Genomic DNA, 26,039 nt, shown 5'->3' with positions numbered 1-26,039 from the left:
TGTCTTATGATTTGAGAAGCCACCTCTCACTTCTCACCCCCAAGAAACCCCAAGGGAGCATCTGAGCCACGAGCAAGGCAAACACAAATCTTACCCGAGCCAATGAGATCCCAGTAATGTGGACCAGTAAACAACTGAGAAAGATCTAAGGACAGGGGGAAAGATCACAGAGGTCATGATGTGACGGGAAGGAAAAACAGCATCCCTAGGAAGCTGCGCAGGGATTAGCAGAGGGAATCGAGGGCTCCAGACAACAGCAGAATCACTAGTCCCCAGCGATGCCTCAACTCAGCTCACCTGGACCACTGCACGAAACCCTTCCAGCAGAAACGGCCCACAGCAAGCAAGCATCTGAAATCCCCAGATATACCCAAAGAAACATACGGCCGAGACAAAGGAGGAACTCTCAGCAAGTTAAAAAAGATTTATTGCCAATTCAGGCTTCAAATAAGCCTGGCATGTGGGGCTGTCCATGGTTCAGAAAGCTATCACAGCACAACAGGGTAGTGGACAAATCCAGGCAGCCTGACCTAGAATCCACCTTCTCTTCATCAGATCTCTGCTGCACAAGGCAGCTGCTGGAGTGGCCAATTCTTCAGCATCAGTCCCTCACCTGAAGGGACTCCAATGCTGGAGCAAGTAGCCTCAAGATCCTTGCAGGTCACTGCTGAGAGGCCACCTAGACCTCTTTCAGCACTGGCAGATCTCCTTGGGGCCAGGCACTATGGATTTGGTCCTATGGAGGGAGAAATGGTGCTAGTGGAGTCGTCTTGACAGTCTTATCTTAGAGGTTGCAAACTGGCCATCCATGGGCCAGATTTCTCCAGACAAGTACATTTGGCCCCTTTGACCCCAACAGTGTATAAAAAAGAACAAGTAGTTGCCAATACATAAAAATCGTAAAATTTCATATTTAAAAATCTGCATTTTTGGCCTCTCTAGGGGGAAAAAAATGTGACTATCTGGCGTTTCTGGACCCAGAACATTTTTATATGGCACTCATTGGCTAGAATGCAATTGCCCCTTATGGACTGAAGTACTTCCTCCACTATATCATATCTCCAACTGCAGACTGGAGCTCAGCTGCCTTGTATCAGTGTAGTTATTTATTTATTTATTTATTTTGTATAGTATGAGGAGTGCTTATTGTATCCATGGCATGTATTATCTTTATCCAAAGGTCACACCTGGAAGCAGCAGGTTTCTAGTGCTCCTTCTTGCTCACGGATGTCTCTTGCTTGGCCCTGAAGCCACCAGAATAGGTGACTGATTGTAAACAATTACAGCATTCCTAAAATAACTCCTGCAAGGAAACCTCAACCACATACACCCTGCCTCTCCAGGATACACTGTGCCCCAGTGTCAGGCAAACCTAGAAAAGAATGCAAAATTAATTATAGAAGTTAATGGAGGAACAGATGGAGATCAACTACTTCGGCCCCTTTACTATAGGAGGGGCTTGGAGTAGGATGAAAAATGTTAATACCCTGAACTCTACTTATCAGTTAGTGACAAAAAGAAAGAGAAAGTTAAAAAGGTACTTCTAGAGGCCAAGACTGGGTCAGTCGAACTTAAAGTCCCCAAACATGTTGGTTTCCTTTCCTTGGAAATAAAAGAAGCTCTTAAAAAGTTATCTGGATGGGGAGGAGAATGATGTGGCTAGCCCACAGACATCCTAGGCTCTTGGGAACTGCCACACTCACCCTCCCTTAGTTCAGAGCTGCTTGTCCCAGCTTGAAATGTAAGTGGCACATAAGGATATTCAGTGAGCTCAGCAGAATCATCACAGTAAAGGGCTTGAAGTCACGCAGAGAGTCAGAATTGGGCCTTGGCAAACAAGACGAAGGAAGACAAAGGCCTTCCTTCTATCCCTGCATTCTGCTGTGGCTGCTGCCACTTTATTTGCCCTTTAGAGATGCAGAGATCTTGACACAGCCCAGACGCTTCCCGCCACTGCTCAGGACGCTCTCGATGCGGTAGTTCCCGGTGCTGAGCCAGCTTGGAAGCTCCAGGTCAGGCACTGTGAAATCACTCTTGGGCAGCAAGTAGGTGCCCTGTGAGAAAGAAGTGGAGCATGGGTCAGGGGAACCCAATGACAGGACTCTCCTTCCTGGAGCCACCTCGAGGACTGCCATGAACTCCCCTTCTCCCATTCTCCTGGGTCCACACAAGCTTAGAGATTGCCATAGCATCAAAAGGACCCTGGAGGTCACAGCTAAGTTCAAGTCCTCCACTTCACCCCAAGATAAGCAATTCTTACATATCCCTACACCGACACATCTAAGAGGAGAACGCAAAGACTCTCCTCTCCAAACCCTCACTTTACTCCAGCCACAGAAGTAACGCTCCCCACCACCCAACCTTGTTAAGTACATACTTCCTTGAAGGGACAGTGACAGGGAAGTCCATAGGTGTGCAAGGGCTCTGGGCAGGGCTCCCCAGGGGGAAGTACGGTGTTAAGCACATCACAGAAGTCTTCATAGGTACAGCTGCCAAGCTGCTCCACACATGGAATCTTGACCCAGAAGCCAGCCACTTCCTTCTCCACCGTTAATTCTACCTGATGAGAAAGGATTTGAAAAAGGCTACAAGTGTAAATCTGGTGCCAAACACACCAGCTCCCCAACCTCTTTAGAGGTCAGTATTAAGTTTTAATCATAGAATATTTAACTGGACAGGATTTTTTTTTTTTTTTTTTTTTTTTTTTTTGTCCTAGAGAGTAAACCCAGGGGCATTTAACCGCTGAGCCACATCCCCATCCCTTTTTATATTTTGTCTACAGATAGGGTCTCACTAAGTTGCTTTGGGCCTTGATAAGTTGCTGAGGCTGGCTTTGAACTTACAATCCTCCTGCTTCAGCCTCCCAAGCTGTTGGGATTACAGGTGTGCACCACCACTCCTGATCCCAGAAGGACAATATTATGGTACATGCCCCAGCACAATATCCTTTCCTGTGCTCATGGTAGGCGTTAATCATTGAATGTTAATTTAATCATTGAATGTTAATTTCCAGTACTGGGAATTGAACCTAAGGTTGCTCTACCACTGAACTATACCCTAGCCCTTGTTATTTTTTGAGACCAAGTCTCACTAAGTTGCTGAGACTGTCCTCAAACTTGCAATTGTCCTACCCCAAGCCTCCTGAATGGCTGGGATTAAAGGCATGTTCTACTGAGCAGGCTCAATTTTAGAATTCTTGAGGTTGTCACTACCCATTGATTAAAACTAACACTTGCACTGAAATTGCACTAACTGGCTTCATTGTGGCATTGTTTCCTGGCTCCTTCTAAGGCCATCTTGTCTGCAGAACTCTTTTACACAGGACTTCAGACAGCTTTAAGCAATGACTGAAGTTGGTGATCAAGGTGAAGCCTATCAGCTATACTTGTGACAGAAATGGTGCTGAGAAAATTGGAAATCCATATGCAACAAAATAAAATTAAACCCCTATCTCACACCATGCCCAAAACTCAACTCAAAGTGGATAAAGAACCTAGGAATTAAAACAGAGACATTGTGTCTATTAGAAGAAAAAGTAGGCCCAAATCTCCACTTCCTCAATAAGACTCATATAGTGCAAGATTAATATCAAGAATCAATAAATGGGAGGGATTTAAACTTAAAAGTTCTTCACAGCAAAAGAAGCAATCAGGTGAATAGAGAGCCTACTAATTGGGAATAAATTCGTATCATACACATATCAGATAAAGCACTAATCTCTAGAATATATAAAGAACTCAAAAATCTTAATACCAAAAAAAAAACCAAATAACCCAATCAATAAATGAGCCAAGGAACTGAACAGATACTTCTCAGAAGATGATATATAATTAATCAACAAGTACATGAAAAAATATTCAACAATTAGAGAAATGCAAGTCAAAACTACTCTAAGATTTCATCTCACTCCAGTCAGAATGGCAGCTGTTATGCGCACAAACAGTAATAAGTGTTGGTGAGGATGTGGGGGAAAAGGTACACTCATACATTGCTGGTGGAACTGCAAATTAGTGCAGCCAATATGAAAAGCAGTATGGAGAATCCTTGGAAAACTTGAAATGGAACCACCATTTGACCCCAGCTATCCCTCTCCTCAGTCTACACCCAAAGGACTTAAAATCAGCATATTACAGGGACACAGCCACATCAATGTTTATAGCAGCACAATTCACAATAGCTAAACTGTGGAGCCAACCTAAATGCCCTTCAGTAGATGAACAGGAAAAAATGTGGTATAAATACACAATGGAATATTACTCAGCATTAAAAGAGAATAAAATCATAGCATTTGCAGGTAAATGGATGAAGCTGGAGAATATAATGCTAAGTGAAAGTAGCCAATCCCAAAAAACCAAATGCTGAATAATTTCTCTGATTTAAGGATGCTGATCCATAATATGCGGGGCGGGGGGAGAGATTAAATGAATTTTAGATAGGGCAAAGGGGAAAAGGGGAGGGAGAGAGCATAAAGGTAGTAAAGATTGTGGAATGTGAGGGTCATCATTACCCTAAGTACATGTAAGAAGACAAAAAGGATGTGACTCTACTTTGTGTACAACCAGAGAAATGAAAAATTGTGCTCTATATGTGTAATATGAATCATAATGCATTCTGTTGTCATATAATCAAAAATAATAATTGCCGCAGTCTGGCTGGGCACAAGATCACGAGCCACTCACAGCTTTGTAGATTCAAACAGCAATTCTTTATTCCCGAACTCACACCGGCCCTGTACAAACACTTTCTGGGGAAATCCAAGTTCTGCCGCAAAATACACGTACTCCCCCAGGCTTTTTTTCCCAAATACCTTCTGAATTCCACGAGAACTCAGGGGGAACTCAGGCCCCAGGATACACCCTATTCCCAGCAGGAATAACCTTAAACCTGGAACTGCCCTAAACCCAGATTGTCCTAAACCGGGAACGCCCTAAACCCAAGGAGCAGGATACTTCCTAAAACCTGCAGGATACACCCTAAACCTGGATCCACCCTGGTCCTTGAGCAGGGTCACCTTTCTCAAACACACATGCAATGTTACAGCGAATGTCCAAGGCAAGTCCATTTCCACGAGTCCTTCCTCTAAGCAACATGGGGTACGCTGGCAAGGAAATTTCGATGCGTCATTCCTACTTGGCAATGGCCCTCAGCAAATAATAATAAGGTCTTAATCACAGCTGGGTTACAACAGATGAAACTATCTGCAGAAGTGGCAGGCTCTCCAGACTCAGTTGGGGAAGCCACAAAAGGATCCTCAAAACCTGAGAGAAGCTGAATGAGAAGATCTAGAATATGTCTCACACCTCAGTGCTGTCATGGTCCTGCTCCCGTTCCAGAGGACAGAGCTCACCCAGAAGGGGTCAGCCCAGCTGTACCTTGCACACATCGAGCATGAATTCTACATGAGCTCCACCAGTGCCAAAATGAGTTGTCCCCTCATTCATGCTCCACCAAAGCTATCAGGGGAAATGCTAAGGAAGAGGCAGCAGGAAGTTAGCTCTTAAACATCCAACTTTTTGTAGATTTATGGCAGGAAGCCACATTTTTAGAATTCCTTTCCACTCCGACATTCCAGCAACTTATGAATCCCAGGCTTGCTTGGGGCGAGGGGGGGGGTGATTTTGTTTCTAAGAGACAGATCCTGGAGAGGTACTGTTATTTCTTCACAGTCTGCTAGGCTCAGGCTGGTTCTCAGGCTACCAACTTAAGCCTTCCAACTGCTCCAAGTATCAGAATATTGGCTCCTCTCCTCCAGGCTAACCAAGAATGGACAAGTCAGAACACCCTGTAACCTGTATGGACAAGTTCAAACTGAATTCCTTTGCTGGCCTTAACTGCTCTATGACACATCCATTATCCAAACCCCTAGTTGCACAATAGCCCTTCCACCAGCTCTCCCTCCTCTCTGACAAGCCTGCTCCTACTCCTCTGACCAGGAAGAGCCAGACAGAGGTCCTGAGTTGGAAGGTTAGTTCTCCCCCTTTCTAGTAGGATGCCTTTGGGGGAGTTACTCTACTTCTCTCAGTTTCCATTCCCTCACCTTCAAAAGTGGGGTATTTTATAGTTCCAGTCTCTCTCACAAGGTCTCCCTAAGTGGGACAATAGCTTCCCAGCACCTAGCATCATGCCTGGAATGCAAAAACTGTCTCCTGCCAGGCATGGCAGCTTAACCCTATAACCCCAGCTACTAAGAAGACTGAGGCAGAAGGATTGCAAGTTCAAAGCCAGCCTGGCCAACTTAGCAAGATCCTGACCCAAAATAAAATTAAATGGAAATCATTAAAAAAAAAAAAAGTGAGCTGAGGATGTCACTTAGTGGTAGAGTTTGCCTGGCATTTTCGAGGCTCTGGATTTAATCCCCAGTAGAGTGGGGCAGGGGGATGGGACACACCTATCTCCTGCCTGCCTGACTTCTGACTTGGCTGACACTCTCTCCTTGTTTCTCCAATACCCCAGTGAGAATGCTTGAGCCAGTTATGCCTTGAACAAGAACACCCAGCTGAGGGGAAGGGGGGGGGGGGAAGCAAGTCCTGCCTGGGCTCCTCCCACCAAGCTGGCAGCCTGGGGGGGGGCTGCACCCACCAGAAGGAGCAGTGCTTCCCTTACACCTTTCCTACCCCTACCCCAAACCAGCAAGGCCCTGGAGACAGCACAAGTTACTGAACTTAAGTCAACAGCCAGATCTGAGGTCACAGCCATGCCTACCACTTGGAGATTACAGCTAGAATGGTTCCATAATTTGGTTATTGTTAATTGTGTTGCTATAAACCCAGGTATGCTTGTATCACTCACTATAGTATGCTGACTTTACTTATTTTGGATAAATACCAAGGAGTGGTATAGCAGGGTCATTTCTAGTTCTATGACTCATTTCTAGTTCTCAATCTGTTTGCTCAAAGAGAAGCAAGCAGGGCTGGATGAGAAGGTATCATTAACCTCTCTGTTCCACAACTTCACTGGCACTTCCATGACACAGAGGCACTGATGAATCCTGGGTTCCAGCCCTAAGTTGGCAAGTACCTGCTGGGTCCCTTCAAAAGCCCTCTCCCCTCTTGAGGACTTGTTTCTCCACCTTGACAGTGAGGTATGTGGATCTCACGACTGCAAGGAGACCTACATCTGAGTCAAAGTTTCCTGCGGTTTCAAAAAAAAAAAAAATGACCTCTCTCTCTGTTTCCTTCACAGGCTAGGCATCATTGTCTTGGTCCAAATTTATGACTAGTAAAATAATAGAAAAAAGAGCAGCCATGCACCATGGCCCACATCTGTAATCCCAGCAGGTCAGGAGCTGAGGCAGGAAAATCACAAGTTCAAGGCCAGCCTTGGCAACTTAGTAAGACCTATCTCTAAATAAACAGAGAAGAACACAAAGATAGATAGGGCTAAAGATATAACTTAATGATAGAGCATCTCCTCAATGCAAAAAAAAAAAAAAACCACACACAAAAAAAAAACTCCCTTGTGTATACATACCACATTTTCTTTATCCATTTGACAGACATCTAGAATGGTTCCATAATTTGGTTATTGTTAATTGTGTTGCTATAAACACAGGTATGCTTATATCACTCACTAAAGTATGCTGACTTTACTTATTTTGGATAAATACTAAAGAGTGGTGTACCTGGGTCATATGGTGGCTCTATGCCTAGTCTTTTGAGGAAACATCGTATTGATTTTCATAACGGTTATACTAATTTACAGTCCCACAAACAGAGTAATGTTCATTTTCCCCACATCCTCATCAGCATTCTTTCTTTTCTTTTTTTCGGTACTGAGGATTGAACTCAGGGACACTCAACCACTGAGCAACACCACCACACCAGCCCTTTTTAGTATTTTATTTTGAGACATGGTTTCCCTGAGTTTCTTAGGGTCTCACTAAGTTGCTGAGGCTTGGGGCTGGGGATGTGGCTCAAGCGGTAGCGCGCTCGCCTAGCATGCGTGCCGCCCGGGTTCGATCCTCAGCAGCACCACATACCAACAAAGATGTTGTGTCCACCGAGAACTAAGAAAAAATAAATAAATGTTAAAATTCTCTCTCTCTCTCTCTCTGTCCCCCTCTCTCACTCTCTCTTTAAAAAAAAAAAAAAAAAGTTGCTGAGGCTGGCTTTGAACTCAAGATCCTTCTGCCTCAGCCTCCCCAGCCACTGGGATTACAGGCGTGCACCACCGCACTATTTGAATTCTTGACAATTGCCACTCTATCTGGAGTAAAATGAAGTCTCGGTGTAATTTATTTATTTTTTTTAAGAGAGAGTGAGAGAGGAGAGAGAGAGAGAGAGAGAGAGAGAGAGAGAGAATTTTTAATATTTATTTTTTAGTTCTCAGAGGACACAACATCTTTGTTGGTATGTGGTGCTGAGGATCGAACCCGGGCCGCACACATGCCAGGCTAGCGCGCTACCGCTTGAGCCACATCCCCAGCCCCTCTCGGTGTAATTTAGATTTGCATTTCCCTGCTGATTAAGGATGCTGAACATTTCTTTTTGTATTTGTTGGCCAACTGTATTTCTTCTTTTGAGAAATGTCTGTTTAGTTCATTTGCCCATTTATTGATCGGGTTATTTGAGTTTATTCTGGTGTTGATTTTCCTGAGATTCATCTCTATATATACTATGGATATTAATCTTCTGTTGGAAGAGTAGCTGGCAAAGATATTCTCTTATCCAGTAGACTCTTTCTTCACATTCTTGTCTCCTTTTCTGTGCAGAAGTTCTTTTTTAATTGATGCCACCCACTTATTGATTGTATTATTTCCTGACCTTAACCATCTGCAGTTTCTAACATGGTTTTATAATTTTATATGTCACTACTTTGTAATTAACATCAACAACAAAACCCAATTGCCAACCAGAGTGGACCACCACGTCCAGAGAATGGATCAATCATCCCTGATGTCAGCCCATAACTTCAGGAAGTCATTGGGCTAACATCAGGGATTCCCTGCAACACTGTGATCCTGAGATTTCACAAAGCTTAATAAGAGTCACTGGATCTTTGCCTCATGTGCTGCTCTGTGATCGCTGGATTCAAAAATTCTTCAGTTCCCTAAGCAACTTCCTCTCAGGGCCTTGGATGGCTGCCCATACCACCTCCCTCTCCCCACCTACCCCAACTCACCTTCTGAGGCGAAGTGAGGGGAACACTGGTCTTGCCCTCAACACTGACAGTCACATTCCCAGGAACGACAATGGGGTCAGGTTCCAACATCAGGCTTCTGATCACAGCAGGGTCCTTCCCTTCATCACAGTTATCCCAGGAAAAGCTACCAAGCTGGGGGGGCTAGGGACAGTCAAGTAACAAAGAAAGAGGAAAAAAGTGAAGTTGACAGATTATTTTGGTTTTTATGATCAAGATATGAAAAATTCAGAGTGATACATATGCGTTTGAAATGATAAAAAAAGAATTGTCATGGCTACTGGTTATTTTAATTACATACATGAATCCCATAAAATATTTGAACTCAAAAAAACAATGGAACCATCTCAGGTCAGAAGAATTGACAGAACAGGCTGCTGATGGTGTGAGCCTCCCGATGGTACAAACTTACATGAGGCGAGACCTCCCCTCTTTGAGCCATCTGCAACCCTCTATCTTAAATTTAGGATTACATTTGTCCTACCCATTTTATAGGCAGGACTATAATAAAAGAGTATAGCCCTTATATAGTATATCGAACATTATAGAGCACAATATAAAAGACCTTGAACTTCAAAATAGACGACTAACCTTGTTTTTTGGCAGGTGCCTTCTCGGATCTGCCCCCTCCCTGCTGCCCACTCCTCTCTAGCCAGCCTTGGGATCCCAGTAGATGACAAGCTCCTGGAAGACCCACCTCTGAAATCCACATCCAGGACCCTATTCACATCATACCCCATGCTCAATCCAGGGCCAGGAACAACAAAGAACACAAAGCACGTGGGAAACATAACAGCACCCCAAGCCCTATCCTCAAAAGAACAAGGACCCACATGCAAAGATCCCCCGTGGGGCCCTTGTTGATGGACAATCCCCAGGGAACAGACTTGCCCCACCCCAGGTGGTGCTTTCTTACTCCCACTCCATCACTCACGCCACGTACCCCTACTTGAGTCACCCTCGGTTCCTCTGCAGAGCCACTTCTCTCATTCTTCCTCCAGATCCCCCAGGAGGTCTCCTGATTCTACCACTGTCTTGTCCGGCTCACTTCTCACTCCCACAGGACCTCATGATCTTTAACACGCCCCACTCTGTACAAACTCTCCCACCTGCTCACACCTTTCCCAGCCCCCAAAGGCCACCTGTGAGAGACCGTCAAGAGTCCCACCATCCACACTCAGTCTTAAAAAGAAAACCTGCCAGTCCCATGCTCCCAAGCTGACCTCCATCTTCAACATCCCCACAGCTGACTGGACAAGAGAGAACATCTGGTTCAATCCCCAGTACCAAAGAGGTGCGTGGAGGAAAAGAAACACCTAGCCCAAAGATTGACAGATTCTGATTTTAGAATGAAGACACAAAAGACTGTATCATCCCTGGGATATGGGGCTTGGTGCTCTTGGATCATGAGTTTGGGGTTGGGGCCAAAGCATCTAATGTTGAGAAATGTCTGTTTAGTTCATTTGCCTATTTACTGATTGGGTTATTTGGGTTTATTTGGGTGTTGATTTCCCTAAGTTTTATACACACACACACACACACACACACACACACACACACACTGTATTAATAATATAATAATAAGTATCTCCATATACATATTATGGATATAAATCTTCTGTTGGAAGAGTAGCTGGCAAAGATATTCTATCCAGACCTGAATCATGACCAAACTGACGCTGAGAAAGAATGAAGGGTTCTGCTGGTCTGTGGAAAAGGGAACAAGATAAAGTGACTACCCTGTGTACAAAGCAGTGAGGGACATGGCTTTGGAGTGATGCATGTCAAAGGAAGGCGCCAGTCAAGCCGACCCAGGCTGAAATCATAGCTCGGCCATATTTCCTGAGTAATTCCATAGGTCAGTAACCCCCTGGAGCCAAAGTTTCCACATCTTTTATGTGGAGGCATTTTTATCTCCCTCTCAAGGCTGTCACAAGGGGACAAGCATGGATGTCAAGCTCATAACACCAGGCCAAAATTCACGCTGGCTCACTAAATGACAGCCATGAGACATCCCAGCCTCCACATCCTGCCCTGAGTTCCGTGTATACCTGTTAAACTTCCCTTTACTTGAGCTCCTTGGAATGGGTTTCTAATCCTTGGAATGACTAGTCCCACCGTGACTAAGAAAGGCAGGACGGAATAGGTGCCAGCAAATGTTTCCTTCAATATTCATTCCACAAATATGTATGGAGCAACAACTACAGGCCCTAAGGACTGTGTCAATTAGTGGTAAACAATCAGACATGGCCCCTGCCCTGCCTTGTGGAGCTTATAGTCTAATATAAATAAACAGCACTAAAATTTTTGAGTGCTACAAAGGAAAAGAACAGAAGGTGATGTTGAGAGTAACAAAGGACCCACTTAAGTAGGGTGGTGGGGAAAAGCTAAACCTGAAGGATGAGGAGTCAGCCATGTGTGTGCTGAGAGAATATAGCAAAGGCCCTGCGGCAGGAAGAAGCCTAGCTACACCAGGCACTCACTACAAAGCCAACAGGCTAGATGTGTTGGAGGAGGAACATGGCTGAGGCTGGAGGGGTGGCAAGGTCATTTAATATAGGACTTCATAGGTTATAATCAGGAGGCTGAATTGACCATGGTGCAATAAAACCCACTGAAGAAAAACACCAGGCTCTGATTTATGGTTGTGAACAGACAGCTTGAAAGGGGGGATCACTTGGGAGGTCACTATCAAGTGAAAAAGTGCCTGGAGTTAAGATTTGGGCTGAAGAAATAGGTAGGAGGACTCACTATTCTCTGAGGCTGCTTTCCCAACTCTAAAGTAATCTGATTCACATTGAGGATTGATTCCGAGCTGAGGGAAGTTTCCAGAATACCCCTTTAGATCCTTCTCCCCTCTCCTAAACTCCTTCCCTATTTCTAGGTCCTGGGGGAGATGTAACAAGGTACTTTTCAGGTACCACCTGGCTAGCCGCAGCTATGGGGAGGGGTTCTGCAGCTGCACCCAAGCTCCCTGGGGAAAGTAAATATGATGGATTAGCAATGCCCATCCAGGGCCAGGCTGAGTACCAGGCATCTGCCATCCCCATCCTAGACCAATACATGGGAAGAGGCAGCATATGGAAGATGGGAAAGACCTGACAATGGAGGCAGAAATGTTTGTGCAAATCAGAGACATAGGTTAAAATCACAACTCGGCCGCTCTCACTGCTGAGACCATAGGTAGGTGAATCCCTCAAGGTTCAATTTCCTCAGCTATTAAATGGGCTTAATTATATCTTCTCACAGGGTTATTGCGAGGGTAAGAAATTTGTATACACAAAGCAGAGAGTTCAACTCATCAAGACTTTCAAGCTCATGGGGAAAAAAAAAAACAAGGAAAGACTGAGAAACTATCACAGGCCACAAGACAGTGGCAAGACATGACAACACCATGTGGTGTTCTGATCCAGATCCTAAAACAGGAAGAAGACATTAACGGAAAACTGGTGAAACACAAATAAAATATAGAGTTTAGTTAATCATAATGTACCTATATTGATTTCATAGTTTTGACAAATATGCTGATAATATAAGATGCTAACAATGAAAACTAGGTGAATATATTGAAACTCTATACTATCTTTGCATATTTTCTATAAATCTAAAATTATTTCAAAATTTAAAAATGTATTAGAAAAAAAAGCACAAGACTCAATGCATAACACCTAGTATGTATACAATAAATAACACTGTATAGCATTAAAAATTCTATTAAGCACTTACTATGTGTCTCCACAGAGCTAAGGTGCTTAATAGACTTTTTAATAGCCCAGAGTCACTGAGTCGGGTTAATGCCAGAACTAGAATTCAGGTTTCCAGAGGCTGAAACACTTGACTTGTCACCCCACTACCTTTATCTGGCCCTTGATCACAGAATCCTGCCAGGACTCTGAATCACATGAGCTCAGTGAAAAGATATACATGATAAGAAAATATAAACTGAAAGTGCCACTTGCTGTGTGATCTTGAGTGAGCCCCTAAAGGTCTGAGTGAAGTGGGTGATCTCTATGATGTCTCAGAGCCTCGCTAAAACTGCCAGTCTAAGACCCCAATGGTTTGGGATGGTACCCAAACACAAGGCATACAAGAGAACAGGGCAAGCTCAGAGCCTCTACCAGACCCCACAGTGGGTGGCCATGCCTGAGGTCCAGAGTAGCTTCTCAACCACACTCAGGGACAAAGTGCAAAGGCTTTGTGTAAATAAGGCCAAAAGGTCCTCACTCCTTCATTCAACAAGCAAAACAGGGGCTGGGTTTGTGGCTCAGTGGTAGAGTGCTTGCCTAGCATGTGTGAGCACTAGATTCTCGGCACCACACATAAAAAAATAATAAAATGAATAAAGGTCTATCAGCATCTAAAAAAGAAAAAGAAACAAGCAAAATAGTCTTCCTGCTCTGAGCAAGGGAGATCAAGAGAAGTCAGTTTCCTTTCCTGACAACAACCCAGACATCACACTCTACAAATGAAAAAACCAAGACTCAGGGAGTCACGGATTGGAAGAGAGCTGGATCAGAAGCCAGGCCTCCTCTGATGGGTCCTAACCACTTTCCCCTACATCATACTGTTCCTCTCTCTCTGGAACAAACCTCCAAGGTGGTGTGGGGAAGTGATCTGCATTTGACCTGTCCCTTTGCTACCACAGACGTGTCTTGTCCACAGCTGTGAAGCAAAGAGGCAATGGAACGGGACTAATTAGGTCTCAGAATGACAGAACTTCCCTTTTCCAGGGGTCTGCAGCATGGGATAAATAAGAAGTGAAGGGGGAAGTTTGGGAGGTGGGAGGGCCTGTCCTCTCGGTGGCCCACAACCAGCTGGGTCACACACAGATCTGGACAAGTATAGACCTCCCACCTACCTCCCAGGAAGAATTCAGAGAATTTGGGCAAGAGAAGGCATGAGGCACCAGGCCTCATCACAGGGAAATGGGAAGCAGGGATAATGGGTATGGAGCAGAGTATTTGACTAAATCAAGTACTGGGCTAAATCTCTGGGCCTGGAGCAGTGCTTTAGCTCTGCGGGTCTGTGCAGGCTCTAGGAGAGCGCAGGAGTAAAGACCGGAGCGAGATTACTCCCTCCAAGAGAGTATGGAGCACCACACCATCACTGCACAGAATCCCATATTTGATCGCTTTGGGAGGCTCTGCTTGCAGAAAAGGAAACACTAAGAAACAACCCCATATCCCACCCACCCGCACAACCCCAGTAGGGAGATTGCAAGCAGCCGCCTATAAGGAGGGGGAACTCACGCGGTTTAGGACTGTGCGCGCCCAGGCCGAAGGGCCGGCAAGAAGCAAGCCCAGAAAGATCAGGAGCAGAGTACGCATCAAGGGATGCATTGCGAAGGGTGGATCCGCGCGGAGTTAACTACAAGGATTGAAGCACCAGCGGCGCCTTTAAATGCCTGTCTTCTTTGGGTATGCAAAGCTGTGCTTCGCTATGCAAAAGCTGAGTTCAGCCACCAGCAGGTTGGCCCTGCCCTGTCCAGCTCCGCCCAGTGGAAGATTTTAGGGTAGGAATTGGAAGGATCTTTCCCGGCTCCGCCCCCCAGCGCGAGTGTAAACCGCCTCCTTCCAATGTGCAGAGGTTGAACCGGAGGAGGAACCGAACAGAGCTTAGCGCGAGGAAGGGGCGGGGCCGAGCGCCAGAGAGGGGCGGGGCTGAGAGCTGGGCAGGGGGGAGGCGAAACCGAGCGTGAGGGAGGGGCGGAACCCAGTGCGGGGGCGGGGCGGAGCTGAGCGCTAGGGCGGGGCGAGACTGGGAGCCGGGGCGGGGCGGAGCTGAGCGTGAGGCGCCGAGGAACTGAGAGCGGTTAAGGGGGCCGCAGTGGGAGGGCGGGGGCAAGGATGTGTCTGTCACCACCCAGGGATCTCAAGGACCCACGTACCCAGTTTTATCACGACCAAGTCCTTCTCCTCAAACATGACATGCTCCCTGCATAGACAGCTGCTCACGTTACGAATCACTGTCTTTTTATTATAAATGCTTTAAGGCAGGCTAAGGCCTTATTGAGAGCATCTAGGTTTTAGCCCCGTTTTAGCACCGACCGAATGCGGTGAGGTCAGCTTTGCGGAAGTCACGCAGCTAAGAGATGAAACAACCTGACTCTGCTAGTTAAAGTTTGCTTTAAGAAAAACAATAGAAATATTATTTCTACCAAATAACCACTAGATTGTACACTTCACAAGAGGTAAAACCATAAATTTTAGTCACTGATGGATACCCAGTGCCTGACACAAAATAGTCATTGTTAGGTAAATGAGTGCGTAAGTAAAAATTAAAAGTCACCTAATTTTTTTTTTAATAAACTGTATTTTGAAATGAATTTTAAATTTATAGAAAAGTTTACGGAACTTTTTACGAACTAAACTAGTTCGAAACTCTCTTCCAATTCCCTTTTTAACATTAAAATGTCATGGCACTTTTCCAAAAACTAAGAACATGGCATCTGTACTTTACTGTCAACTAGGCTCCAGATTTTTCTAATGATCCTCTCATTATGATAAACTCTCCCCTCTTCCATCTTACGGAACCTTTTCATTACACACAAGTGCGATTTGAGGTCCAAGGGACAAAAGGACTTGCCCAAATGGTACATGGCAGAAGCGTTACTTGAAATCATTTCTCCTGCAGCTGATCCTATACATTGTATGAGAGATGCCCATATGGGCGTGCTCCTTGGTGGATGGTGGGGGCTATAATGTCAGCACTGAAACTCCCTAGAGCATCACCCAGAATTAGGCAAAGAAGTGTTTCCAGCATCATTCCTTCATCTTGGTAGCTGCCGGATTCCATTCTCTTAGTCCCAGATTCTCTCCATCATCACACTGCCAAGGTCAACGGCCTTGAGGTTCATTCTCCCAGCCACCTTGGAAAACTGCATAGTGAGTGAGCACATTCCTTTCAGATTAGTGTATCTGGCATCGCCATATGAAGAGCTTCCAGAAGTTAGCATACCCAGTGACTAAAAACCAAGACCATAACATAGATGGAAGGAGGAACAGGACAGAGGTTTGTTGAGAGTGCTTTGCTTGAGTCAAGTAGACGCAAGCTTGCATCCTGGGCCTGTTGCCTGCTGCTGGAAGAAACTGGGTAGGAACCTTAACCCCTCTACCTCAATTTTCTCATTCGAACAACAAGGATTTAAAATAATGATGATTTAAAATAACAATGATGATGATGATGATGATGAAACTACCTCTTAATGATAAGCTATTTACTCATTCACTTGTAGATTCAACAATTGAACAAGATAAAGACCCTGCCCCTATCCCAACAGGCAAACTCACATCTCCACTATTACTTAGAGAAGAGCAATCAGGAAGAAAATAATAATAAGCAAAATGATATTATCAAATGATAATATTAAAAAGAAAAAAATCAGGTGAAGGTAATACAAAGTGAGGATAAATTGCCTTTTTGAGTCATGTAAGAACTCTCTGAGGAGGTGAACTTCAATAGTCCTTGGGAAAAATAAGAAACCTTTAGGGAGGGGGAAGCCAGTGTGACAATCAAACATGGTCAAGACCATCAGGCCTTGGTTCCCAGGCAGGGCTGCACATTGCAGTCCTCTGAGGATTTTATGTAAAAAGCATATTTTGTCTTCTTTATAAAAAGGAGTAATTTGTCTTAAGTTCAGAAATTTCATAAAGGCTGTTTTAAATTATAACCTTAAGTAAGGAAGCAAAGAGGCAGAAAAGAATCAGCAAGAAGGATAAAGAGATATATAAAAAGGTTTTGGGTATGAAGATTTATTTTGGAGAATATTTCTGAATGAAAAAATGAGATTTTGTTGTTGTTGTTCAAGATGGGAAAAAGAGAGGGGACAAAACTAAGGATGGAAACAAGTTTTAGAGTGTCCAATTAAGTCACAGAGATTTATGGAAGATAAACCTTTGGAAATTTGTATGTGTGATTAATTTAACTATAATTAAAAGATTGTGTAAGGGTTTTCTAAGGTCAAAATTTAATATACTGACATAAAACCAGAATCTAATTCAGTATGTTTAAGATAACAAGGTTTTCTTAAATCATTGATCTGCTCTTAATAACATTTGCAAGAACTGGCTTAAAAAATAAAGATTTTGGCCTAGCAAGGTGGTACATGCTTGTAATCACAGTAGCTGCAGAACCTGAAGCAGGAGAATCAAGAGTTCAAAGCCAGCATCAGCAACTGTGAGGCTTGCTAAGCAACTCAGTGAGACTCTCTCTCTAAATAAAATACAAAAAAGGGATAGAGATGTGGCTCAGTGGTTGAGTGCCCCTGAGTTCAATCCCGGGTACCTAAATAAAAATAAATAAATAAATAAATAAAGATTTTGTATTTTATCAAGATAATTTTTATGTCTATTAGTTTCCATTACTTAAGGAAACTTAGTCTTAAAAGAATTAGGATTTAAGTACCTGTCTGTTTTTAAGTCTTTTAAATGATCACTTCAAAACTCTGGTTAAATGAATAACTCTAATTTTAGTCTATTATGGTATATTTGAACCCTAAATATATGTGACTAGAGTTAAATGTCTAAATGATATGCAAAAGTTCATATAATTAAAGCTACATAGGTTTAATATAAGCAAGGTAACCCATAAGTGCTCTCTTCTTTACAGTATACATTATATGTGAATCTTAACACTCAAAATGGTCAATAAAACTTTTGTCATTTCTGCCATTTATATTTGGTCTGCATCTGCTTTAACTGAATAAGCACTTTGTTATTATACATATGAGATGCACTTGTATACCAGGTACTATGTCTGTTTGTGTTCATTGACTTATAAGAGGTTAATATCTTTGGATTTTTGTCAGTGCTGTTAACCTCTATGGACTTTTAGTTGTAGTTGTCCTATGAAGCCATGAATTCTGAATTTTGTTTCAAGATTTATAATTAATAAGTATATAAAGGACATCTGTGTACTGTGATGCTAATTATTAATGGCTTCTTTGTATTTTAAATGTATGAGCCTTCTTCAATGTAAAGTTATGGAGAGCACTTTACTAAGCTGGTATTCTCCAATCTAAAATTGTTAGTAGTGGGCTGGGGATGTGGCTCAAGTGGTAGCTCGCTTACCTGGCATGTGTGCGGCCCAGGTTTGATCCTCAGCACCACATACAAACAAAGATGTTGTGTCCGCCGAAAAACTAAAAAATAAATATTAAAATTCTCTCTCTCTCTCTCTCTCTCTCTCTCTCTCTCTCAAAAAAATAAATAAATAAAAAATAAAATAAAATTGTTGGTAGTGATGGGCTTTTTCAGGCATATACAAAGATAGCTAATTTGGATGGGGATTTATTTGTGTCAACTAACATTTTATAATTAGATTAAAGTAACCTATTATCAACAAATTATAGAGAGAGAATTACTCTTTACACTGGGTGGAAATTTAAATGGATTTTTGAAAAGATAATAAAGACAACCTAGTTCATTTAAAGGTTAGCAATGTGGAACATAGAAACATTTTGCCACTTTTTCCGCAAAGAAAGGAAACTAAGAGCTCTGTTAACCTTTCTGTTTGAGTCATGTTTCAGATATTAACATGTTAATTGACATACAAATATGCTCAGGAAACAATATATGAGAACCTTGTTTTCTTATGTTCCTAAATAGCATGACATTTAGAAAGGAGATGCATATTAGCTTCACATGTAAAAAAAATTAAAAAATAAAAAAATAAACTTTTTAAGATTTGTCAAAAGGCCAGCCTCATCTGAGAGATGAGGCTCTTAACTCTTGGCCTACATTAATGTTAGGATGGCTTCAAAGTAGGCTAAAATGAAACCCAAGTAAAGTTCTGATGGATAAGTTTTTGTTGCAAAGATTACCGTGATCCCAAAATAGAAAGAGATATAATGCAAAAGCTAAAGGTTTGGGGGTAAATTATAAAATGTATTTAAAGGTTGCAAAAGAGGGTTTTTTTAAGGGAATTTGAAAGAGATTTTATATGTGATTGAGTGGACAAGTTATTTATTGGTTTTTATAGAAAATAAACAGATATAAAAGCTACATTAGTTTCATTATAAAATTTGTTTCCTGGACTGGCACTGTGGCTCAGTGGTATTGCACTTGCCTGGCATGTATAAGGCACTGGGTTCCATTCTCAGCACCATACATAAATAAATAAAATAAAGATCTATCAACAACTAAAAAAAAAATACTTTAAAAAAATTTTTTGTTTCCTCCTAGTGACCTGGGAGGCTGAGGCAAGAGGTTTGCAAGTTCAAAGTCAGCTTCATCAATTCAGCAAGAACCTGCCTCAAAAAATAAGATGGGCTGGGGATATAACTCATTAGTAAAGTGCCCTGGATTCAATCTCCAATACTACCAAAAAAATAAAATATACATCACTTGGTTCAGAAGTGTTATACATACTGAATATGTTTTGCACTTGTTAATTTGATTTTGTATTTTCCTTCTAAAACTTCACCACTGTTTCCCATTAGTATTTTGCCAGCAGTACAACTTCTAACAGAATAACCTGTGTTAATTTGAGATAGTAACCCATTACCTACAGGATGGTTCAATATGACACTGATTCCCAATACTACAACCCCAATAAGATGGAAGGTGTAACAGTAAAATTATAAAAGTTCAAATTAAAACCTGCTGCTGGCCAGGCACAGTGGTGCAAGCCTGTAATCCCAGCAGCACTGGAGGCTGAGGTAGGAGTATCAGGAGTTCAAAACCAGCATCAGCAATTTAGCAAGTCCTAAGGAACTTAGCAAGAGCCTGTCACAAAATAAAATATAACAAAAAGGTTGGGGATGTGGCCAGTGGTTAGGTGCCCCTGGGTTCAATCCCTGGTATCAAAAACAACAAACAGCTGGGTACAATGGTGCATGCTTGTAATCCTATTTCTCCTTTGCTAGAAAAACAATAAACCTTCTTTTTCCTTTTTCTCAAAACCATGTCCTCATTATTAAATTGGCATTAATTGGCTTTGGGAACAGGGGCTGGACTTTTGGTTACAGATTTTGGCACCCCAGGTGGGACCCAAGAGCAGCCTCCACTCTGCTTTCTTGGGCAGGCCTAGCCCTCCAAACAACTGCACTTCCATGCTGAGGATGTAAGGTGTACTTTTTAAGAGCTGACTATTGGAAAGTTAGGAGAACAAATGTGCCCGAGGTCGAACCAAACCAGAAGAGCTATTCCTGTAAGTACGGGAGGGACTGAAGTACTCCTAACAGCTGCTGAAGCCCCTTTTGCTTTGGGGAACTCCCACCTTCCTCCCCTGCACTGTAAGGATTGTTTTATTTTTGTCTACTTTGAGAAAAAAGGAAACTGAAAGCAGTAAAGTCACCACACAGTGACCCTTGGTTTTACAACACTTCTGGTTCCTCTTTGTGGGAACATCCTGTCCCCTAATGGAGACATCCAAGGCATCTGGTGTAGGAGCCACGAGTAAGTGGGAGATGGGAAATTGGGGAGATTTTTCCCCTACCTGGTCTGTCGGTTTTAAAGGTTCCCATCTGTTGAACATACTTTGGGGTTCCTCTCTGTTTATCTGTCATTGTGTTTTTGTTTATATCTATTCCTGGCCCTTTAAGATGGGGGCAATAGTGTATTGATATTATAGATTGTTTCTTGGGCATTATCTTGGCTGAATGGGTTACCTATAGATATAAATATGACTAAAAAAGATGATGTTCTACTGTAACAATTTGGTCTTTGAATGGTTTTCTGAAATATTGTATAGTCTTACAGTTGGGAGTTGATTTGTCAGAGATAAAAAAGGAATTATCAGAAACACTAGCAATTCAGATTGTAGGACTAAAAGAGAGACATGGGATAATTAGTAAGAAAACATCCAGGTTCCCTTTGTTTGCATAGTTAGCCTTCACAAGACAGTTTAAAATCTCCCATTACTGTTCCTCTGCTTGGGTGTACTCAATATATTTTTATATTGAGATATTTCAGAACTTATGCCAGATGTTTGACCTCACCTGGAAAGATGTTATGCTATTACTTAGCCAAGCTTTACCCTCAAATGCCCCAGGTATGCTTCTCCTGCTTCTCCATAGGGAGCCCAGAGATCAATTTCCCCTTGAATAACAGCACCAGCTTTTCTGTTCTCACCTGTTACCTTAGACCTCTTAGAAATAGCTAAACAGACTATTATCAAAAGGTTTACTCCCCCTGAGTTATGAACAGGCTTTAGAGCATGATTTAACCTGTTTGTCACTGAGAGAGGAGGAATAACCCTAGGAATGGTCACACAAGGAAAGGGACCTGCTCAACAGCCAGTGGCTTATCTCATTAAGGAGCTTAACGTCAATTTGTTCTCAAAAGCAATAAAAAGCTCCTAAATTAGAAGGGGGGAAATGAAGCCAGAATTGGGTAGACAGTATAGATAGGTAAGTTGAATCAGGTTAGATCAAGGAGTGAATGAGTCCAGGAAGTTGGACATTGTCCCCTGAAGGATCAAAATTCCTTCAGAGTTCTTCCTCGACACTATTAAAGACTTGAAAGGGACACATAAAGAGGCAATGATGAACCCAGCCTAATTCTATCTTAAGATTGGGAGCCGCCATCTCATCACAAAGTCACGAAAAGCTCATTTCTGTTTTAGTAGAAATTACTGAGATTTCTCAACTTGTTTGGAATTCCTACCTATGCTGTGCACTCACCCAAGCCTGGCTCTCCTTGACCAGATTACAACCCTCTCTGAAACCTCAGTGGTGAGTCATAAATTCTGATGTTGGGATCTGAATTTACTCCTAACTTGAAATATCATGCCATGTAGATCATTAATCTGCTATATGCCCTTGTACGTTCGCCAGAACCCTGTTAGCTGTAAGTTCCCAAGGCACACACACCCGCCTTTGTAACTTTTTGGGCTATAAAAACCTTTTCTTCCCTGAGAGCTGGGCTGTCCTCAGGCCCTGAAATTATGGGTGAGGGAGCCACTGGCCATCTCTCTTTGTGTACACAATATAAGCTTGCTTTAATTTGGTTTAAAATTTGAGTCAATGGTCTTTACTTTGCATCCCGGACTCAACACTATCCCCACAGATCACACAACTGGTAGAGGAAAAAGAACAAAGGAGGGGCTGGGGTCGTGGCTCAGCGGTAGAGTGCTTGCTTTGCACATGTGAGGCACTAGGTTTAATTCTCAGCACCACATAAAAATAAATAAACAAAATAAAAGTATTGTATCCATCTACAATTTAAAAATAAATTAAAAAGAACAAAGAAGAGCCTACTACAAGTTCCTAAAAGTAACCCCTGAGGAGTCTTGGCTGACCTTAACAATAGGAAGGAAAGAGGTTAATTTGGGGGTCACCTAATTGGTCTTGAATACCCAGCAAGGAAGTCTAGTCAAAGGTAAACATGCTATTGGAGGGTCATACATGGACAATTACAAGGGAAGATAATGAGGGGGCAGTACTTCTACTTTTAGGCTTAAGCATTTAATGCTGTCTACTTATATACTTCTATCATTCTGTTGTCGAAAGCTCAGTCCTTGTCCCCAATGCCAATCCAATAACAAGGATACAGTTTTGAGAAAAAAGAAAAAGAAGCTTTATTGCTTTGCTAGCAAAGGGGGAACACAGGAGAGTCAGGTCTCTGCCTAGGGCTCTGGTGACAGTTCCACTAAAGATGGGGAAAGAAAACAGGTTGATTCAAAATCTGCCCCCAGGAATAGAGAGGAGGACTTTTCTGTGTCAAATTTCCATCTTTGGGATGCTTAGGGGTATGAAAAGCTTTTATAAAAGTTGAGGGGTTACAGTGGGACCAAAAGCAGGGGAAATATATCTGTAGACTTAGCGAAGCCATGCTAGTTAGAAGTATGTCACAGTTTCAATTTCCTGGGTAGGCTGTGATTCTGCCTATCCACAGGAACAAGGGGCTTTCATAAAGGTGATTCAGAGAAAATGAGATTAGGGAGGAGAGATCAGGAGGGAGGAGATCAGGGAAAAGAAGATAAGGGAGGAGAAGTTTAGGGAAAAGAAGATCAAAGAGATCAGGGAAAAGAAGATTAGGGAGGATATCAGGAAGGAGAAGTTAGGAAAAGAAGATCAGGGAGGAGAAGTTTAGGAAAAAGAGGATCCGGGAGAAGGTTAGGAAAAAAAAAATATGTAAGTTTCAAAGCCACAAAGGGTATAGTCAAAGCAGCAAGTGAACCCCTGTTACAATGCAAAGATGTGCCCCACAAGGCCAAGAAACCTGCAAAGCCAGATTGGTCACCATACCAATTATCCATGAAAGTACATGGAAGGAAGTAAAAAAAGAAAAAGAAGAAATGAAGGCAAACCTCATGGACCACAAATGTTTTATTCAGCACTGGAAGGGCACATCTTGGGGTGGGGGGGGGCAAAATGGCCACAGTGCCACCCTGAGAGTCTGGGTTTTATATGCAGCCTTAGCAGCACCAGGCCAAGGGAGAAGTTAGCTACTTTTGGGAGACCCTTTTGGCAGGCAGAGGACAGGACCAGGTCTTGGGAGGAGTTTTGGTGGGGGGATCACTTAGGGTGGGGTGGGAGGACAGGTAGATTATTATATCCTTCACCCCAAGAACAAGAAATGAACAAAAGATACAGCAGAATTTTAACAAGGACTTAGACTCTTTCACTTTTGCCTGCAAATGTTCAATGAGTAAATAAAAGCTGGATTAAAGACTTGCCCTCTCTGCCTCCATCTTATATCTGTCTCCTTTGCTTTGAGTCACCTTGAATTCTAAGAACAAAATTGATTGATAACGATCTTGTGATGTAAGTGGCAACAGACACTAATCATGGACAAGTCCCCACCTGACCCATCCAGAGATAATGACAGACCATACCTGATCAAGATCACTTACTATGGAGCTATGCAAAGCCTCCAGCTATGTGAACCCCCAGCGAAATATGAAATGTCCTCATTTCTCTCTTTATAAAACCTCAAAATGAAGTCATTATCAGCCCTTCAAAGACAGCACAGAACACATGGGTCCCTTATTTTCCTGGTGTGGCTACACTGATGAAAGTTCCCTTCATGTTGTTACCATTACCTTTTCTTGGAGAGAGGGGCCATGCCTGACTTATTGGATCCTCAGAGTCAGGTCTCTGCCTAGGGCTCTAGTGATAGTTCTGCTAAAGCTGGGGAAGGAAAACAGGTAGATTCAAAATTCTTCCCCCAGGAATAGAGAAGAGGCCTTTTCTGTGTCAAATCTCCATCTTCGGGTGCTTAGGGGCATGAAAAGCTTTTATAAAAGTTGAGGGGTTACAGTGGGACCAAAAGCAGGGGAAATATATCTGTAGTCTTAGCGAGGCCATGCTAGTTAGAAGTATGTCCCAGATTCAGTTTCCTGGGTGCTTGCCAGGGCTGGTCGTTAGAGTCTCAGTTTCCATTCTCCACATGAGGAAGTTCAAGAGCCAAAAGGGTTTTGAACTTCTAATTTCAAGGGGTGCCGTTACCTCAGATGCAGAGGCTGCATGTAATGAAAACCTCAAACGCAGTTGTCTGTCTTCTGTGTCTTAGGAATTTTCACTTATGTTTATTGTATGATTTTTAAAGTAATTTCCCATTATAATATAGATTCCCAGCATTGCCTGAAAGAGCCTTAAAATGGAGCTGCCACCACCCTTGAGGTAAACCCTGTCTCCAGGAGCACCACCCACTTTTATTATCACCTAGTCTCTGTGAGGCTTTGATGCCCAACTTCAGTCAGGACTTCTGGTTTTAAATCTTGGGTACTCTAATTATTAAAAGTCAGTTTTCAAAAAGAAGATAAAAATCATAGCTCTTATCTGGAGATAAAATGAACACACATTAAAGATTTTATATAGCTCATTCAATGAGGGAACCTGTAAGATGTTACAAACAGTTCAAGGAAAATCTAAAGTATCATTGCCTTTTATATTTGTTTTTTGGGAAAAGTGGCCTTACCTGATTTGTCGGATTTCTTAGATCAGGAATAATTAAAAATGTGAAGGCAAAACTGACCTCTTCCATGAAATTACAAAACTGATGAGACTCCATTTTTGAAAACCCACCTTCTACCTCAAGGCCTGTCCAGAGGGAGGGGGCATCACCCTTGTCCTTGGAAAAACCCACAGAGTGCCCCTAGGCACATAGCCACCCTGCTGAGTTGTTTGCTGTAAATAACAGGAGAGTTCTGTGGAGGAGCCAGGTGTCCCTGACTCAGTTTCCGCTAGGTGAGAACCCATAGCTATCCCACAGCAACCAACAATCAGCATGAGACAGGGACAATCTCTGAAATGACAGGTGACCCTCCCAGTAGTTTGATTGATAACAGGATTAGGCCACCCTGCAGTTTAGCATATACATCTTGCAACCCCTCTCGGCCTAAACCAATCAGTTCAAATGAATCCCCCTCTTGTACTAACCAATCACCCCTACTCAACTTGTTCCCGCCAGTGAATGTACTAATCAATGTTGTTTGACTGGGCTGGGGATGTGGCTCAAGCGGTAGCGTGCTCGCCTAGCATGCATGTGGCCCGGGTTCGATCCTCAGCACCACATACAAACAAAGATGTTTAAAAAAAAACCGAGTTATTTGACTTTCCCACGGTATGAAATGATTTGCTGTGTGATGTTGTGATGCTTAAAGTATCCAAAAAAAAAAAAAAATACTATAAATCCTCACTGAACTAAGGGCCAGGACTCACTTCTCCTGACCGCTGCCTGGGATGAGTCCAGGTTCAAGTGATTGCATCGGATTCGGCTCCTGGAGGTCTATTGAGGTCCCATGAATGTGGCATTACAATATAAGAAGACAATTTAAACTTGAAGGAATCGAAACTTTGCGTGTCTATAGGCAGACTAGTTTTCATTGATCTGCGCTATCTAATAATTTCAGAGATTTCAGAGGCAATGAAAGACACAGAGCCCCCATACAACCAGAAGCAGATAATATGAAAGGGTATGCTCTAGACAATGAACGCTTTCCTACCAAAGTCCATT

General features: G+C 42.8%; 1 protein-coding gene and 1 long non-coding RNA gene across 2 annotated transcripts; one reads left to right on the top strand and one right to left on the bottom strand.

Moving 5' to 3' along the window:
- Positions 1 to 404: 404 nt before the first annotated feature.
- Gm2a (ganglioside GM2 activator) lies at positions 405 to 14,647 on the bottom strand. The gene is made up of 4 exons (XM_005335808.5): positions 14,388 to 14,647; positions 9,121 to 9,282; positions 2,378 to 2,560; positions 405 to 2,054 (listed from the first exon to the last, which is right to left on the bottom strand). Exons 1-4 carry the CDS (start codon positions 14,475 to 14,477, stop codon positions 1,899 to 1,901), a joined length of 591 nt encoding a protein of 196 aa, XP_005335865.2. The 5' UTR covers positions 14,478 to 14,647; the 3' UTR covers positions 405 to 1,898.
- Positions 5,886 to 10,570, top strand: LOC144378025 (uncharacterized). The gene is made up of 2 exons (XR_013439481.1): positions 5,886 to 5,964; positions 9,745 to 10,570. It is a non-coding gene; the product is annotated as an uncharacterized LOC144378025 (long non-coding RNA).
- Positions 14,648 to 26,039: the final 11,392 nt, after the last annotated feature.

Source organism: Ictidomys tridecemlineatus, chromosome 1 (assembly GCF_052094955.1).
Source record: "Ictidomys tridecemlineatus isolate mIctTri1 chromosome 1, mIctTri1.hap1, whole genome shotgun sequence".
In the NCBI taxonomy this organism is placed as follows: Eukaryota; Metazoa; Chordata; class Mammalia; order Rodentia; family Sciuridae; genus Ictidomys; species Ictidomys tridecemlineatus.
Note: the sequence above shows the minus strand (reverse complement) of the source record. Positions and strands in the feature narration are given on the sequence as shown.

Coding starts and splice junctions, on each gene's coding strand:
- Gm2a (XM_005335808.5), bottom strand. CDS start 14,477: ATGCATCCCTTGATGCGTACTCTGCTCCTGATCTTTCTGGGCTTGCTT. Junction 9,283..14,387: donor CGCGCACAGTCCTAAACCGC/GTGAGTTCCCCC, acceptor GACTGTCCCTAG/CCCCCCCAGCTTGGTAGCTT. Junction 2,561..9,120: donor CCCTCACTTCGCCTCAGAAG/GTGAGTTGGGGT, acceptor CTTTCTCATCAG/GTAGAATTAACGGTGGAGAA.